This window comes from Marmota monax, unplaced genomic scaffold (genome assembly GCF_021218885.2).
Source record: "Marmota monax isolate L192 unplaced genomic scaffold, Marmota_monax_Labrador192_F-V1.1 WCK01_AAM20220418_F8-fsc00014, whole genome shotgun sequence".
Lineage (NCBI taxonomy): Eukaryota > Metazoa > Chordata > Mammalia > Rodentia > Sciuridae > Marmota > Marmota monax.
Genome location: NW_026695222.1, coordinates 17606210 through 17625454, shown reverse-complemented (window position 1 = coordinate 17625454; position 19245 = coordinate 17606210). Strand labels below are relative to the sequence as shown.

The following is a 19245-nucleotide window of genomic DNA, read 5'->3' as shown; positions in this document are numbered from 1 at the left end:
CTTTATTTTATTTTTATGTGGTGCTGAGGATCGAACTCAGTGCCCCGTGCATGCCAGGAGAGCACGTTACTGCTTGAGCCACATCCCCAGCCCAAGATGGGACATTTTGAGCATTAAGAAGAATATAACTGGGACTGGGTTGTGGCTCAGTGGCAGAGCGCTTACCTAGCACATGTTAGGCACTGGGTTCGATCCTCAGCACCACATAAAAATAATTAAAAAAAAACAAAGACATTGTGTTCATCTATAACTAAAAAAAATATTAAAAAAAAAAAAAGAATACAACTGAAGTAGATCTGGAAGAGATCAACAGGGACTACCAGAGTTCTGGCCATAACAGAATTAAAGGAATTGAATTTACCCCTCCTACCATAAGTAACTATAAAATAAGACAAAATATATGAAGTCAAGACACTGGACGACAGCACAAAGCTGTGATCCTTGAAAGAAAGTTAACTCAAATTACACTGTGATAAATTAAGATGCATATTATAATAAAGCTAAACACCAATAGAAGATAAAAAATGTAATACTAAAAAATACCTAATCTAAAAGAAGAGAGGTAAGAAGGGGAAAAAACAGATAAATAGAAAACTTTGAGACAGTAGATTTTAACCAAACAGTATAATTTTATTAAACATAAGTGGAATAAACTCCCCAACTAAAAGGCAGAAACTGCCAGGCTGGATTTTTATAAAAGACTGTCCCTACCATACACTGTATATGTATGCACACAGATTAGTTGGATACCTTGATCCACTGATCCAACTTTATCACTAAGAGTTAAACAATCAGACATGTATCTCTTGACAGAAATACACAGAACTACCTCTGAAATATTTTTGCCAAGAAAACTGACTCTGAATATAATTAAGCCTCAAGAGGTAACTATCAGGGTAAAGGAGTACAAGGAATAGAGCAATATGTTAAAAAACATGATGATGCAAAGGCAGAATGTTGAAAATTCTCCAAGACAAGTGACCCAGCTTTTCCCACAAATGGAACGGGGCGGCAGGCGAGGTGGCTCATGTTTATAATTCTAGCTACTTGGGAGGCTGAGGCAGGAGGATTGAAAGTTTGATACCAGCCTGAGCAATTTAAAAAGAACTGGGGACACAGCTCAGTGGTAGGTATGCTAGCCTAGCATGGGTGAGGCCCCGGTTCAATCACTAGTATCATAAAAAAAAGAGAAAGAAGTGGTATGAGGGGATAGAGGGAACAGGAACTATTACAGGTAAAAAGAGACTTAGGAGACATCAACAAAATGCAACGTATGGACCTTGTTCAGATGTGGACTTAAACCAACTACCTCTTCAAGACAATTTTGGGATAATTAGAGATAAATGAACATAGACTGAGAATTAAATGACATAAAAAAAAAAAAAAACTACTATTAATAATGGATAGAGGGGATGGGGTTGTGGCTCAGTGGTGGAGCACCTGCCTGGCACTGGGTTCAATCCTCAGCACCAAATAAAAGTAAATAAATAAAATAAAGTTACTATCTCCATCTACAACTAAAAATATATTTTTTAAATGGATGGACAAAATAAAAACACTGCTATTATTGTTAAAACAAAAGTTCCCATGAAGAGATATAAGTAAAACGATTTGTCTAATATCTGCTTTAAAATAGTCCAGTTGCTGGCCTAGTGCCAGGCTGGCCTCAAACCCGTAAGGTGATTCTCCTGACTTAGTATCCCAAGTAGATGGGATCACAGGCATGTAAGATCTTATCTTAAAAATAAATAAAATATTCCAGCAAAAATAAAGGAGAAAACAAGTAATCATAATCAAAATGGCAAAATGTAAATAACTGTTCAAGCTAGCAAATGGCAATTTTGTGAATGTTTGAAAACTTCCATAATAAAAGGCTGATTCGTATTAGTTTTCTGTTACTGTAGCAAAATAGCTGACATAATCAACTAACAAAAAGAAAAGGTTTATATTAGCTTATAGTTTTAGAGGTTTCAGTTTATGAATGGTTGGCCCCATTGCTTTGAGCAATGGCACTATGTGTATGGCCAGGGAGCAAGAGAAGGAAAGGACCAAAGAAGCAAAGGGACCAGGGTTCCACAATCCTCTTCAAGGGCATACCCCTAATGGACTAACAACCTCCCAGTAGACCCCACCTCTTATAGTGCCCACTACCTCTCAACAGCACCATGGGATGAGGACCGAGCCTTTAACACACGACCTTTGAAGCAGAACACATCCGAATTACAGGCCTTTTATTTATTTATTTATTTATTTATTTTTTGCAGGGGACAGAGGCGGGTACTGGGGATTGCAATTTACTGATGAGCTACATCCCCAGCCTTTTTTTTTTTAGACAAAGTCTTGCTAAGTTGCTGAGTCTGGTCTCAAACTTGCAGTCTTTCCATCTCAGCCTCTCAAGTCTCTAGGACTACAGGTGTGTACTACTGCACCTGGCTCAGCACTACTCTTTTCTAACTTCCAGCTTACCATAAGTTCCCTGAGTGCAGTGATTATGACTGACTCAGGGCCTAACACAAGCGCTCAGTTAACAACTGCTCAATGAATGAATTCAGACTAACATGGGCTACACTGCCCATCCAGTGTGTTGGGGTGCTTACCACTCTTCTCGGAAAAGGAACTGTTAGACTAGAGCCAAAGAGGCTCGCTCGTAGGACAGCACTGAGACAAAAGGATCCAGGAGCTAGTTGGATGAGTTCTATTCACCAAAATGCACTGTCTCTCTACCTCCCTGACTTACTGAATCCACACAGGACTATGTGACTGGCATTAGACAACAAAATGAGAAAAATGAAAAGAAGTAACGTATAATGTGTCTCTTCTATGAAGAAGTTTTGTTTTGTTGTTGTTTTTCTTTTCTTTTCTTTGTTTTTGTACCAGAGATTGAACTGAGGGGCTTTACCACTGAGCCACATCCCCAGTCCTTTTTATTTTATTTTATTTGAAACAGGGTCTCACTAAGTTGCTGACACTGGCCTTGAACTTGCAATACTCCTGCCTCAGCCTCCCAAGATGCTGAGATTACAGGAGTGTGCCACTATACTCAGCCGGAGCAGAAGTTTTAAGAACCATATACTTGGGACTGGGGATGTGGCTCAAGCGGTAGCGCGCTCACCTAGCATGTGCGGGGCGCTGGGTTCGATCCTCAGCACCACATACAAACAAAGATGTTGTGTCCGCCGAAAACTAAAAAAAATAAATATTAAAAAAAAAAAAAAAAAAAGAACCATATACTCCATTTGCTTTCTGCACATGTTCCAGATAGACTACTCCATCAGCTAAATCCCAGACTGAAGAAATATAAAGGGAAGCCTCAAGTGAATAAACAAAAAACAAATTTTGTCACTGAGATTTAGAATCATTTCAATGCCAATATAAGATATGGAAGGCAGAAGTCTAAAAGTTGCTCACCCACCCCTAAGATTTCCATTCACTAATTATTCACTTAAACACAAATCTAGAAACTACTATGAAGGGATTTTTGCAGGTATATTTAAAAACCTCAAGTCAGTTGACCTTAGAATTCAGAGATTATGCAAGTGGGCCTGACCTAAGCAGGTGAGCCCTTTAAGAGCAGTTTTCTCTGGCTGATGGTAGAAATGGAGGCAAGAGAGAGACACTATTGCTGGCCCCATGAGAAGAAATTTGGGTAGCTTTGATGAGCAGAGAGCAACCATTGGCTTGAGCCAGTAAGAAAGTAAGGACCTCAGACTTAAAACTATAAGGGACTGGATTCTGTCAACCTGAATGAGCTTAGAAACAGATTCTTCACCAGAGCTTCCAGTAAGAGCTCAGCCTGGTCAATACCTTCACCTTGACTTTAGGAGACACTAAAAAGCAAGTCCAGGAAAACTGCCTGGATAACTTCTGACCTGCAGAATATCAGCTTATAAATGGATGGTGATTTAACTCCCTAAGTTTACAGAAATTTGTTGTATAGTCATTGAAAACAAAGGTATATATGAGCCAGGAACAAGTGGCTCATGCCTGTAATCCCAGTAGCTCCGGTGGCTGAGACAAGAGGATCATGAGTTCAAAGCCAACCTCAGCAACAGCAAGGCACTAAGCAACTCAGTGAGACTCTGTCTCTAAATAAAATACAAAATAGGGCTGGGGATGTGGCTCAGTAAGGAGTGCCCCAGAGTTCAATCCCTGGTAACCACCCTCCCCACAAAAAAAGGTACATAGGAAAATTTCTTAGCCTAGCTGTCCATTCTGTTGCAATGAATAAAATATAAATTCCCTCACCACTGTTCCTGAATCCAGAAAAGGTTTAAATAATGATGCATTCTCCTCATCAAAAGTCCACAAAGTACACCAAAGTGACCTGATACAGTGACTGTCGAGCTTAACAAGTGGGAGTGCCCCCAACTTGAATTCTTTAATCACTGATTATCCAAACACCTAGGCACTTTACAAGTACCTGTGGTACTGAACGGTCTCACTCACAGGGCTACAGTATAGGTTTCTAGAGGATCGAAAACTTGTTCTATTTCACTAAGAACACCTAGCATGCTCCTAAATATACATTAAGCACTCAAAAAGAAAATCTGTTAGGGGCTTGGGTTGTGGCTCAGTGGTAGAGCGCTCACCTAGCGCGTGTGAGGCCCTGGGTTCGATCCTCAGCACCACATTAAAAAAAATAAAAACAAAGGTATTGTGCCCAACTACAACAAAATAAATAAATAAATAAATATTTAAAAAAAAAAGAAAATCTGTTAGATTGAAATAAGTATTTCTTATATTGGACTGACCTTGGTTGCCCTCAAATGAGAAGAGTTTTGGTTTTTTTTTAATATTTATTTTTTAGTTGTAGTTGGACACAATACCTTTATTTCACTTATTTATTTTTGTGTGGTGCTGAGGATCGAACCCAGGGTCTCACACGTGTGAGGCAAGCGCTCTTCCGTGAGCCACAACCCCAGCCCCAAGAGTTTGTTTTGAAGTACCCAAAAGGAACCCAGTGAGGAGAAGAAGGTTCTCTGAATCACTCAGGACACCAAGGCAAAAGTCATACCTTTACATCTGGCACCTGGGCCCCAAGGCTGCTGAGTCCCACGATGGAGTAGAAGGCAGATTCTAAACTTGTGAAGGGGCGGTCCAGCGAGGCTTTCAGTCTCTCCACGTCATGCTTGGTGAGGTAGTGGGTGGGCGTCAGAGCCTGAATGCTGGCTATGATTGTCAGGGCCAACAGGAAGACAGTGCTTGAACCTTGGAGGGAAATGAATATATTAAATACAATACATACAACTCCAGATTTTTATATGTAGTCCCAACAATGATGCGCACCAACATCTGGGAACCAAACCATGTGAGGAAGAGTGAGGAGCTGGGGTCAGATTTGAGCGGTGAGCCAGGTCTTCAAATGTGGAAAGAAAAGTCCACCTAGCAGGCTCTGAGCTTCTAAGGCACAGGATTCATCACAGCATTCCATTTATTAGCAAGGTGACCATGGAAAGTGATTCAGCCAGGGCCTCAGCTTCCTCAAGAGGAAAGTGGGATAATAACAGTATCATCCACAGAGTTGTTATGGATTAACATAGAAAGATCTTGCACATAACAAGGGCTATATAAATGTCAGCTACTACTTCTATTACCATTATAAGGTTGTTGTTTTATCTACTCACAGTAATTTGTACTTCTCTTATGAACTATTTTTTTTATAACTATGATACTGAGAGGTCTGTTTTCTCTGCTAAACTGCAAGTTCCATGAGGACAAAGACTGTTTTTCGTGTTTGTCCCAGTATTTACTTGTCTTGCAAATTGCCTGGTACACGGTAGGTACTGAATAATTATTTCTCAAATAAAAGGAAGAAGAATTAACTCACATCTATGATGCTTCAGCAAGAATTGTAGGAGTGGTATATTTCTATTTAAAAAAGAGAACATATGGGCTGGGGATATGGCTCAAGCGGTAGCGCGCTCGCCTGGCATGTGTGCGGCCCGGGTTCGATCCTCAGCACCACATACAAACAAAGATGTTGTGTCCGCCGAAAACTAAAAAATAAATATTAAAAAAAAAAAAATTCTCTCTCTCCCCATCTCTCACTCTCTCTTAAAAAAAAAAAGAGAACATATTAGCCAAACTATATTGTCATATTGTGTGCATGTACGAATGTGTAACAACAAATCCCATCATTATGTATAATTATAATGCAGAAATAAAGACTGTGGAAAAACAATAAAGTGCAAGTATAAATTTTCTTTAAAAAATCAAAAAACAAAGCCAGGCACAGTGGTACATATCTATAATTCCAGCAACTTGGGAGGCTGGCATAGAAGGATTGCAAGTTCAAGGCCGCCTTAGTAACTCAGCAAGGCCCTAAGCTACTCAGCAAGGTCTAAGCAACAGCAAGACTCTGTTGTCTCAAAATAAAAAATATAAAAGGGCTGGAGATGTAGCTCAGTGGTTAAGCGCCCCTGAGTTCAATCTCCAGTTTAAAAAATAATAATAATAAACAAAACAAAAAACAACTTTTGAAGGCACTGCTTCATGATGAAGTGAATTTGTCCACCACCCAAGTAAAAAGCAACAACAAGCAATCACAAGGCTAGCATTAATGGTCTTAAATCCTTTGCCCATAGTGTCAAATTTAGTTGGAACCAGAATTAAGAAAGACATTATTACATCCATTTTACAAATAAGAAAACTGAGGACCAGAGTAGCTTGCACATGTTTTAGATCCAAACCTAGGTCTAACACTACAAGAGTTCATGCTTCACTATTTTTTTGGAGAATGATATATATTAGGGGTAGGCAGAGAACTATTCTATGAACATTTATTTCATTTAAGTACTTGTGTGTATTAACCTAAAGAATGTGAAAGTTCATTAAAAAAAGAAAGAAAGAAAGAAAAGAAAAGACTGGGGAGGTAACTCAGTAGTACAATGCTTGCAGAGGATAAAGAGAAAAATACAGTCAGATGCCATCGCACAGTCATGTAATCCTAGGGATTCAGGAGGCTGAGGCAGGAGGAAAGCAAGCTCAAGGCCAGCCTCAGCAACTTAGTGAGACAGTGTCTCAAAATAAAAACCAAAAAGGGATGGGGATATATCTCAGAGATAAAAGCACCCTGGGTTCAAATGAACAACAACAATAAAAACCACAAAGAGACCTATAATGTGGAATTTTCATCAAATATATATTGAATGCTACTGTGGAATAAACACTATTTCAAGTGTTAAAATACAGCAGAAAGGCTGGGGTTGTGGCTCAGTGGCATAGCACTTGCCTCGCACATGTGAGGCACTGGGTTCGATCCTCAGCACCACATAAAAATAAGTAAACAAAATAAAGATATTGTGTCCATGTATAACTAAAAAAAAAAAAAAAATACAGCAGGAAACTCCCCACCCTCAGATAGCTTGGATTCAAGTGGGAAAACAAAGATTTAACATAAAATAATTAAGAAACATGATTTGTCACATTACAAGGTAAAAAGTGCTAGGGAGAAAACTAAAAATACAGAAGGGACATGTGGGAAGGGCTGCATTTTAAGCATGGAGTCTACGAAGGACCAAGGAAGAAACAGATATTGAGCTTACACTTCAAGAAGGAGGAGCAAGTCATTATTGTTATTTGAGGAAAAAGTATCCCAAGAAGAAAAACAAGTATAAAGTCTACACCAGGGGGACACATGGTTATTTTCAAGATCAGCATGGCCAGTATGCCAGAGGTAGGTAAGCCAGGGAGAGAGGTAAAGATGGAGTGACAGAGGCAACTCCAGAGAGCCTTGAACACCACAGAAGACTGACTGGCACTGAACAAAATGGGAACTGCTGTAAAGTTCTGAACAGAGGAGTGATTTGACTTACATTTGAACAGGATCACAGTGCTGACAGGCAATGCTGTGTTGAGAACAGAGTATGCAGGAGCAAGGACAGAAAGAGGGGAAAAAGTTAGGAGACTACTACTATATTTCAAGTAAACAGATCAGGGTGGTCCAATCCTGGGCAACAGCAGCGGAGGTGGTAACAAGTGGCCAGTGTCTAGCTGGAATTCAAAGTTAAAGCCTATCAGATTGCTACTGGACAAAAAGATGCAAGAGAAAAGAGGAGTCGAGGTACTACTGCTGAATCTCCAATGCCTAGTGTACATGCAGGCATTCAATACTGCAATCTTAGTGGATTGCTATCACTAGCATTTTCCCAGCTAGCCTGTAAATTCCCCTAGCACAGCATCTGCATCAGACCCTCATCTTCCCACCTTGATAGCAATAACTATTTGGCTAAAACTTGACACTGTAACACGCCAGGAAACCTCAAACTACACTGAGTACCTTGTATGAACTGAGACATTAAATCCTCACAACAACCAAGTGAGGTGGCTATTTACTGCCTTTTACAGACCAAGAAATTGAGGTTCAGAAGTGCTTACCTGCACCTGCCCTAAGTCACATAAGGAACTGAGAATCATACCACAGGCAGTTTGAATCCAAATTATGGCTTTGACCATTATAGTATCCACTACTTCTTAGTTAAACACAGGGCTGATTAAAGTTACCTTGTGTAAGTTATTTCCCTTCTCTCTAGGATTCCAGCCTGTGTCCCGCGGGAATAACAAGAGTACACACACGAGCTGTGGAGTCCATCCTGCTGTGTCCACTCAGTAACCACCAAAGCAGTGAACTTTACTGAGTGCTAACGTAGTGTCATGAGCTGTTCTAAAATACACGAGATTATCTTACTTAATGCAGCAACTCTATGAAGCGAATAATGTACTTATCTTAGAGATGAGAAACTGAGGTGCAGTGTACTCAAGTAACTGGCTCTAGGTCATATAAAGAATACGTGGCAGGCTGCAAGTTTGCGCCCAGAGTAGAACTTGAGAACCTAGACTCTAAGCTCCCAGAGAGAGCTGAAGAGTGATTCTCTCGTCTCTGTCACTGAAGAGGAAACTATGGCCCAAAGAATGGGCAGTTTGCTCAAAGGCTCACACGAAACAAAAAGTGGCCCGCGGCGAGCGGGGACAGGTCTTAGGCCGCCCGCACTTGTCAAATGAATGGGGGAAGCCAGGCCTGGGTTAAGCGCGGCCGCAATTCGCCCACCCACAGGCTGGTCTTAGCGGGGACCCGTAGTTCCGCGTTGCACCCCACCCCACCCCCACCAACCCCCAGCTAGTCGCGGGCACTGGCACCAGCTCGCTACCCTCGGTCAGACCCTCGCCACCGAAAGAGCTGGAGCCCATGCCCCTGCCCCTGCCCCGCAGGGGGAGGGGATCCCGCCTAGCCGGCTCCCGAGTGGCGGGCACTAGCCTCCCGCGGGCCAGAGCCCGCTCCCCTAAGCGTGCCGGCCGCGGAACCCAGTTATTGAGCCATGCGCAACGCCTCACCCGGCGGCGCCATTCCTCCGAGCAGGTCACACCGGAGCCTGAGCAGCAGGCTGACTTCCGCTCGGGAAAGTGGCTCGAAGAGCGCGCCGGAGGGGACGCCAGGGACTCGCAGCAGGCTTTGCTTGCCGGGATGGGCTCTAGGCACAGGTCAGTCTTCCGCGGTCCCGCTGGGCCCGGCCGCTCGCAGCAGCCGCGCTGCGGATTCCAATCCTCGCGCTCAGGGGTCCTCTGGGTTCCGGCGTGCGGGCCTGCCTACCCCCCGGGCCGTGGCGCACTTGGAACCGGCCGTCTCGCAACGGTCTCACTCCGGGCGCTACCCGGACGCGGTTGGACCAGGCCTCGGGGTGGGCCCAAGACGGGGCCGCCTCGGATTGGCCAATCGCCGTGATTGGCCACCTGCTCTGTCACTCCCTGGTCTGTCTGCAGCCCGGCCAACTTTAAAGGAACGGAAGGGTCCAGTGGAAGAGGAATATTCAAGGGGTTTTGTGTTTCTTTAGAAAATTATTGACATTTTCTTTCAAAGATGGCCACTTTGCTTGTTAATAACTGATCCCAGTGAAGTTTTAGTTGCAAGACAGATCAGTGACTCCTCTCAGTAATTGAGGGGCGTTTTAGCCCAATTTTAAAGATCTGACCGACTTAAACATGGAAGTGACTTATCCAAGAACAGTACTAATACCTAACTCCAATTATCAAGGGTTTACAATACAGCCTGACGGTGTACTAAGCACTCGACATACATTATCTCATTTATTCCTTGTCATCTTTCTGTTTACAATTTTAAGGGGAAACAGAGTCAGCCCAACTCCAAAATCTGCTTTTAACTATTATGAATATTTACCAGCATGCCACTGCGAACAATAAACAGGCAAAAGTTTTAAGAAGCCCTTCATTGAAAAAAGATATACAAATAAGAAATAACTGCATGGTCAACATCACTGAAAAACCACAAAGAGGTATCATTGGAATAGTTAATATAAAAAAGACCTACAATTTCAAATGTTGGCAAGAATGTAGAGGAACATATACTTCTAGTGGAAATGGAAACTTGTACTGCCGTTTTGGAAAAAAATTGGCAGCTTCTTAAAATGTCATTTATACAACCTACAATACAACCCAACTATTCTAGAGGGTTGGTTTGTTTTTAATTAGTTACTATTGTTGAAGAAATATATATGCACACGATAAAGCTAAAACTGTATTCGTTTGGGCTTTTCCCAAAAGTCTTTTAATATTGACTAAATATTTATAAAACATACATAAGGAGGAAAGAATGATACAGTGAAACAGTGCACCAGTAATTCTGTCCTAAACAAACAGGACCATGACTTTGAAGTCTTCTTTCTGACCCTACCCATTCCATCCCCACCTCTCCTCTCTAGAGTCCCATCCCGCAGTTTACATTGTTTCCTTGTTTTTCTTTGTAGTTTTGTCATATACATTTATAATACCAAGAAGCATTTGTTTAGTTTTGCATATTTCTTATTGTATGAATGGATTTTTTTGCATATTTTCCCTATGACTTTCTCTTTTCTGCCAACATTCTGAGATTTATCTGTTTTGTTGCACATAGCTAAAACTCATTCATTATCATGCTATGTTGAACTTCATTGGATGAACATACCACAGTTTATCTGTTCTAGACCTTAAGATGTCTCCATTTTTTAAACCATAATTGCTATTGCAAAAATTTTATACATATTCCTGGTAGAGATGTGTAAGAGTTTCTTTGAAAATATATTGATAAGAGTAGAATAGTGACTAGTATATGTACACCCTTCAACTATAGATAATGCCAGAGTATTTCCAAACTAATTGTACCAATTCACATTTCCAACTGCAATTCATAAGGTTTTTTCTACACATCTTTGTCAACATTTAATATTCATGCCAATATAAAAAACAAGAACAAAAGGCAATGCTTTTTTGCTCATTCATCTGTGTTAAACATTCAGTAAATATAAATCTATTCAGCCATTCACTGTATTAGCTAAGCCTGCCCTCAAACTTGCAAGCCTCCTGCCTCAGCCTCCCAAGTCACTGGGATTACAGGCTAGCACCACTGCACCAAGGACTGAAGCTTACATTATAAAAGGAAGAAATAGATGACAAACAATGAACATCATAACTAACTGAATTGGGCTAAGGAGATAGCTCCATGGTAGAGCACAGGCTTAGCATGTGCCAGACCCTGGGTTTTATCCCTAGCACCAATAATAAATAAAAATTTATATGATAGAAGGTATTATGTGTTATGGAAAAGAGTAAAAGTAGACAAGGGTAAGGGGGATTGAGGCAGCTTCTCACAGTAGTATATTTTGTTTCTCACTATCCATTCAGTCCCCATGAGGCTGCCAGTATTGTAGGTGCTAGGGATGGGATACGATTATGACCATGTAGACAAGGTTTCTCCACTAATACAGTGTATAGTCTGATAGGACACAAACAATGAATCCAAATGAACAAGATAATTGTTGATGATAATTAAATACTGCAATAAAAAGAACAACTGTGGACTGGGGTGGAGAGGCTATCTAATGTAGATTGATGATCAATAAATGCCTCTCTGGGAGGGACATTTAGGCTTCCAATTGAAGGGTGAGAGAGAAGCAGTTCTGAAAAACTTAATTTTTCCTATCTCCTCTTCATTCTTAGGTTCTTCAGTCAAGAAGAGGTAGTGATCCCCTGTGCTTCTGACAATGACTCAGGAAGTGTGGATTTGCAGCTGAGCAACTTAGATGATATTAAAAAAGGCGAAAGTAGCATTGAATTTACAGGTGAAACGGAAAGGATTGTATAAGGACAGAACTGAGGGTGGGAATCAATCAATATCTTTCCCTTTCTCTCTCCCTCTTCCCCCACACCTCGCAGAGCTAAAGATCAAACCCAGAACCTCATGCATGCTAAACACTGATCTAGACCCCAGCCTTCTCTGTTTAAGTCATTTCAAGAGGTAGTGATTAAATACTTGCTGGATAATCAACCCTTGACTAGCCTTTGACAGTGATACCTGACTTTGAGACTTCAGAATATGGTTGGCAAAATAAAATAAGATACATTATTCTAGACACACAGGAAATTAAACTTGATCCTGATCCAGATAGTTCTTCAGACTCCTAAGCAGAGTGTGAGTACTAGAGGGATTCTGGAAGGGAAACGTTGGTGTGCGTTGACATAGAGTGAGAAGACCATGCAGATGGTGGGATCTGCAGAATAACTGTCTTTATTTATCCTGCAAACATTTATTATCAGGTGCTGGCCATAAAGAGTGACTATATCTATTGTGGTCCTGCCCTTATAGATCTGTGACAGCGCAGAAGAGAGACCCAAAAAAGTAAATAGACAGTAACTACATGATTAAAAGTTGTAGTAAGGTGCTGGGGTTGTGGTTCCGTGGTAGAGCGCTTGCCTGGCATGTGTGAGGCCCTAGGTTCAAATCTCAGCACCGCATATAAATAAATAAAGGCCCATAGACAACTAAAAAAAAATCTTTCTTTAAAAAAAATAAGTTGTAGTAAGCACTATAGAAAAATTAAACAAGAGGTTGAGAAAAAGTAAGGGAAATGGAGACCTACTTTAAACTATGGTTATTGGCAAACGCCTGTAGGAGGTGGTGCTTTCAACCCTAAAGGAGGCCTTAAGATAGGTGAAAGGGTGACCCATATGAGAAGTGGAGGGAGGAGTATTTTAGATAGATTGAGCTTCACGGGCATGAGCCAAGAAAGACCTTGATGTGTTTGAGGAAATACATTCACTCATTCACACTTGTAGATGAACAGGTAGTTGGAACTCAGTGTCATCCGTGTGATGGGGACTGGAGGTCAGATTGGAAATAGAGAGGGTTATTAGTGGCTAGGAGGATACTTGGCCAACATGGGCAAAAAAGGAATTCGGGACAGGCATCCTGGAGCTGAGATCTGAGAAGTGAGTAGGAGTTAGCAAGGCAGAGAGAGGTAAAGGGAAGGGCAGAAAATGCAGGCAGAAGGAGCAGCCTAGGCAAAGATCAGGGGTGAATGAAAGCATGGCTTAATCACTGCAGTTAGGAGATGAAAAAGAATGTGGTAGGGAGTGCGAGGAGCTTGCAGAAGAGGCATTCAGCAGAGAAAAAAGAATATGCAAGTAGGAGCCAGGATGGTGGTGCCTGCCTGTAATCCCAGCTACACCTGTATTCTGAGCTACTCTGGAAGCTGAAGGAGGAGGATAGTAAGTTTGAGGCCAGCCTCAGTAACTTAGCAAAACCCTGTCTCAAAATTAAAAAATAAAATAAAAAAGGGTGGGGATGTAGCTTAATGATAGGGTAGCCCTGGGTTCAATCCCTAGTATTGCAAAAAACAAAAACCACAAGTAAAGTGACAGATATGTCAGAGGGGAAATAGTAAGATTGTTAGCCCAATAGGAATAAGGATTTCACATTGGACACAGAGGAGGTGAAGATGTAAAGAAGCATGAATAGGAAAATGATGCATTATCATCATTGTCACTTAGAGAGCAAAGGAATTATATTTGTTGATACTGCTTGGTCCTAGCTCTGTATCAGCCACATGAGGTAAGTTCTATTATCATCCCATTTGGGGAATGACGAAATTGGGCTAGAGAAACAGAGGTCACATAGGGCAGAATGGTAGAAAGAGACAGTCAGGAACTGAGCCTAGGCAAACCAGCTCTGAAGCCCATGTCCTCACCAGAGCACATTCCAGGTGGTGAAGGAGACACCCCAGGGTTCACTGCAGCCTGGCCCAGTGGAAAGAAATGAGTATCGACACAAGGGCCACCACTGCATATTATACTCTTGTTTCTTCAGAGTCATAGATTATTTTTAAATTTTTTGAATAATAGCTCAGTGGTAGAGTGTGGTCTTAACATGTGCAGGGCCTTGGATTCAATCCCCTCAGCACCAAAAAAAGAAAAAACCTATCACTAAGATCCTACCATGTGTCAAATGCTAGCATTCTGTTCTTTGCATTCATTGCCTCATTTAGTCCTTCTAATATAACCAATTCATGGTAGAGCCAGGATTCATAGTAGTCGAAAACAGATTTGAATTCATGTTCTTTACTCTTTTACAGCTGAGTCCCAGAGGTCTTTAGCTTAGGCGGCCTTGGAGAGCATTAAATTTGTAATCGAGAAAAGTGAAGCTTGGGGAAGGGAATGGATTTGGTCTGGGTCACAGAGTACTTTTTTAAGAGTACACAGGTACTTTTTTAAGGAAGCAGGAAAACTGTGTGTCCTGATGCCCAGTGATTCTCCCTATTAAGCCATAGCACTTGACATGATATGCAAGCGTCATTTGGTGTCTTTCTTTTGGTATTAGACTTGGACATCCCTGACATTCCTGGACTCCCTCTGGAGTCCTTCACAGACAGCTTCAGACACCTGGCCTACGAGGGGCCCCTCAGTGAGGCCAGTGTTCAGAGACTGATCCAGTCCATCCAGGAGGTGATTGGTGGTCATCCTTTAAAGGTATGCACAACAGTCTGTACAAGTTAGCCAATGAATTCCTCCACGTTAACAGATATTTTGAACATGTATTGTTTCTTATTATATGAAGATTTTATAGGTTAGAAAATTTACTTATGCTTTTATATTTATAACATATTTATTTATATTTATAATTCATCCTTACAAGAATATAAAATCCATATGAAAACAAAGGAAACCATAACAAAAATTAAAAGTTAATCTTCCCCAATCATATATGATGGGAGAAAAAAAAATTCTAATTCAATATACAGATCTATATAATCCTACTTACTGGCCACACAGCATGCAGGGCTTAGGTGGTGTTCATTTGTTCCTTCATGCATCCCATGAGAACAGGAAGGACTCTGAGGAGGGAACCTAGAGCTCAGATCTGAGCAGTAAGTAAGAGAAACTAGAGGTTAGATTTAGGGGCCTGTTCCAGAAGTAGAAAATGATATGTTAACTACCTTGTGGCTGAAAGAAGCAGAGCATGTTTGAGACACTCAAGCCTCAGTCTGTGCTTAAATCATGCTGAGAGGGACAGCAATGCAAGGTGAGGCCGAAGACAAGGGCAGAGGCAGATGGTTCTGGGTCTTGAAAATCAGCGTAAAGAATTTTGATCTTGGGGCTGGGGCTGTAGCTCAGTGGCTGAGGGCTCATCTCACATGTGTGAGGCACTGGGTTCGAACCTCAGCACCAGATACAAAAATAAATAAATAAATAAAACAAAGACATTGTGTCCATCTACAACTAAAAAAAATTTTTTAAATAAATAAAAAAAGAATTTTGATTGTTACCCTAATGATTAAATAAATAAGAAGTATATAAGGAAATTATGTCCTAACTTACTGTAAGGTACCCTGTTGTTAGTCATTTAGGTTCTTGCCATTTTTTAATTATTGCAATTCTTTGACAACTATTATTATATTGTGGGTTTCTGTGTACCCCTTAGATAATTCCCTTATGGTCATTCCTAGATGTGGCATTTATAAATCAAACAGTATGTACTTTGGGCTGAGGTTGTGGCTCAGCGGTAGAGTGCTTGCCTAGCAAGTGTGAGGCACTGGGTTCGATTCTCAGCACCACATACAAAAAAATAATAAAAATAAAGGTCCATTGACACCTAAAAAAATGCATAACTTAAAAAAAAAGAGTATGTACTTTTTTAAAAAACTGTATTTTTTAGTTGTCAATGGATCTTTATTTTATTTATTTATATGTGGTGCTAAGAATCAAATCCAGTGCCTCACACATGCTAGGCAAGCTCTATACCACTGAGCCACAGCACCAGCCTGGAATATATACTTTTTTAAAGCTTTTAATAGATACTGTTACATTAAACTCCAAGGCAGAGAGTGGTGGCTCACACCTGTAATCCCTGCTACATGGAGGGCTGAAGTAGAAGGATTATAAATTTGAGGCCAGCCTCAAACTTGGGCAATTTTTATCAAGGCCTTGTCTTAAAAAATAAAAAGGGGACTGAGATTGTGGCTCAGTGGTAGAGTACTCACCTAGCATGTGTGAGGCCCTGGGTTCGATCCTCAGCACCACATAAAAATGAATAAAATATGGTATTGTGTCCAACTACAACTAGAAAAAAACAAATATTAAAAAAATAAAAACTAAAAAGGACTGGGGATGTAGCTCAGTGATAAAGTGCCCCTGGGTTCAGTCTCCAGGACTGAAAAAATAAAAATAAAAATCCCCCAAGAATGTTAAGCCCATTTAGACTCTCACCAGCAAAATATATTAAATTTCAATTGCTTGGAGATGTCCAAAATCAGTATTTTTTGCATTTATTTTTAATCTTTATTCAGTTTAATTGACAAAAAGTATCCTTTTGTTTTATTTCTGTATCTTAACCTCCCTCATCCTACTATGTGGTAACTTGAGTGGCCTAGACCTTCATGGGAAACAATTATTACAATAACTTCTTCCTAGTTAGTGTTTCCAGTGATTTCCCCTCCTGTACCAGAGCTTTAAAATCCCATTCAACAGAAAAGGATTGTGCACCTATAAGACATTGTGCAAGATCCTGGATACAAACTGGTAAGATTAAAAGTTTCTTCACAGGTCAACAAACTAAAATGAAATACAAACTGGTACTCAGCAATAGAAGAAATAAAATTGATACCTACAACAATCTACACGAGTCTCAAAGGCATTGTGCTGAATAAAAGAAGCCAATCGCAAAAGATTTCATGCCATATGATTCCAATTATGTGATGGAAAACTGATTAGTGCTTCCCACAACAGGGATGGGAGAGGCTGTGACTCTAAAGGAATGGCATTTGGGAAATCTGAGGGGGTGAGGGAACTGCATCCTGATGGTGGTGGTGATAGTGTGTGTGCATGTGTGTCACTACATTCGACTAAGTCATTCAGGGTCACTCCAGGTGAAATTTGGGTTGGCACAAAATAACCACACCGAGAATAGAAAATACCTTTGTCTTGGTGTTCTTCAGCGACGGCTCCTCTGCTCCAGCTCCCACAAGGGAGGCAGAAAAAAAAGCCAGAGCGTTCTGAAGCCCCTTTTTATTGAGGGGAAGACACTCAAGAAAGTTCTACCCCATTGGGGAAGGGTCAGGTTTCAGAGGGTTGAGTCTAGCTTCTGATGTCTTGTGGTCAGCAGATTGACTGACATCTTGGAAAGCCACACCCATCTCAGGTGCTGTGTGGGCATCACAGGCAGAGCGGGCAAAAAGGACACATACGTCGTCAGCCCAGCCCACTCATGTGCTCATGCTCATGGTTCACACACATAGCCCATGGCTAGCTCGCCACACGTGTTAGAATTCATAGAACCATACCTTCCGTCTCTAAAAGGTCTGCTTTGTTGCATGATACTTAAGGAGAAAAACAAAACAAAATATCACATCACTGCCGTGGGGCTGAGGCAGCCAGCCATAGCAGTCCTTTCTCACCAGTTCTTGTGATGATGACTCAGAAGGATTTCAGACATGTTGCTCAGAGTAATAGGCATGAATTTATTAGAAAGGATAGGAAAAGGGAAAAGGAAGGAGAAGGATGGCATGCCCCTTCTGTACTCCAGTTTATTATGGGTCTTGGAGAAGTTTCCAGAGAGTTCTGCCCAGGTTCACCTCTTGACTTTTGACCAACAGAGGATGACATTAGACTTTCAAATCCCCAGGACAGCTCTAGGTCACTTTGGCCAATGCTGATCAGTTCTAATGAAATTAGATTTTATGGTTAGGGAGAATTATTCTTATCTCCCTGAGTTCTGGGATCTGGTCTATGTAAGGGTCATAAAAGTGCCCTCTTCAGGGTAACTTGTGCTCTTATTGGCATTTTGGGTCTACATTTCTCCTGTAGATAGCGAATTGTTGGTTGAGGAATGTAACATATCCTGTTGATTTAAGCCAGGAAAGGATTTGGGTAAATTGCTTTATTTTAAAAAAAGTATGTGGGGTCAGCTCAGTGGGCCCAGTTCGCGTAGCCCAGTTGTACAAGGGTACAAAGGTTGTAGTTTTCCCCCTTACCTCCCTTGGGTGGGACCTCAGATGTGCACCACTATGCTTGACTTGAACCAATTCCTTTTTTTTTTTTTTCAGTACAAGGAAATGAACCCAGAGGTACGTGACACCACTGAGCCAGATCTCCAGACCTTTATTTTCATTATCTTTTTTTTTTTTTTAATTTTGAGACATGGTCTCACTAAGTTGCTGAGGCTGGCTTTGAACTTGCAATCCTCCTACTTCAGCCTCTCTAGTCTTTGGAATCACGGCATGTGCCACTATGCCCAGCCCCAACCCTTTTTATTTTGAGACAGGGTCTCACAAAGGTGCTTACTTAGGGCCTTGCTAAATTGCTGAGACTGGTCTTGTACTTGCACTTCTCTTGCCTTGGCCTTCCAAGTTGCTGGGATTACAGGTGTGCACCACGATGGCCAGCAGACCAGTTCTTTATATTTCATGTTAGGAAATCTTTAGAAAAGATTTCTTTGTAGTTAATAAAGAACTTGGATTGCTGCAATGAATTAAAACATAATTCATTACCTTAACAGGGGAATAGATGAAGAATGTAATTATATCAGCATATCACAAATACCATGGTAACTGTCTATGTACTCATGTGGTATGTGTATGCACTTAGGAAGCATTCCTGATTCTTCTCCGGGAGAAAAAGCATAACCCAAGTTGCAAAATATTATATTTTAATACATTTTAGTCAGTAAGCAAGAAGTGTAGAGAAGTCAGAAGATACAAAGGCCCAGAAGCAAAAAAGGGCTGCGTGAAGGTTAATATGACTAGAGCTCAGAATGCTTCAGCGCAAGGCAAGAAATGATTCAAAGAGGGCAGCTGGGATCACATTGGGAAGGACTTTGACCTCCAATTGAAAAGACTGTGGATAGGAATTGATCTGTTCAAACATGCACTTGAGAAAAATGTGTCTGGCTATAGCTGGGGGAGTGGATTGGAGAGGGGCAAAACTGAA

At 41.1% G+C, this 19245-nt stretch overlaps 2 protein-coding genes across 8 annotated transcripts in view; one reads left to right on the top strand and one right to left on the bottom strand.

The window, feature by feature from the left end:
- Positions 1-9462, bottom strand: part of Rpn2 (ribophorin II) — a 60038-nt gene extending 50576 nt beyond the window's left edge. For both annotated transcript variants that reach the window (XM_058575348.1, XM_046433235.2), the window contains exons 1-2: positions 9331-9462; positions 5015-5208 (exon numbers count right to left, since the gene is read on the bottom strand). In XM_058575348.1, the coding sequence (XP_058431331.1) occupies positions 5015-5208; positions 9331-9343 (207 nt within the window). In that variant the 5' untranslated portion in view covers positions 9344-9462. The remainder of the gene's footprint in view (positions 1-5014; positions 5209-9330) is intronic.
- Positions 9115-19245, top strand: part of Mroh8 (maestro heat like repeat family member 8) — a 63137-nt gene continuing 53006 nt past the window's right edge. For all 6 annotated transcript variants that reach the window (XR_006849452.2, XM_046433233.2, XM_046433231.2 and 3 more), the window contains exons 1-3: positions 9115-9477; positions 11986-12107; positions 14642-14790. Coding sequence is in view for 5 of the 6 variants with exons in the window: in XM_046433233.2 (XP_046289189.1) it covers positions 9185-9477; positions 11986-12107; positions 14642-14790 (564 nt within the window). In the remaining variant the exon portion in view is untranslated. The remainder of the gene's footprint in view (positions 9478-11985; positions 12108-14641; positions 14791-19245) is intronic.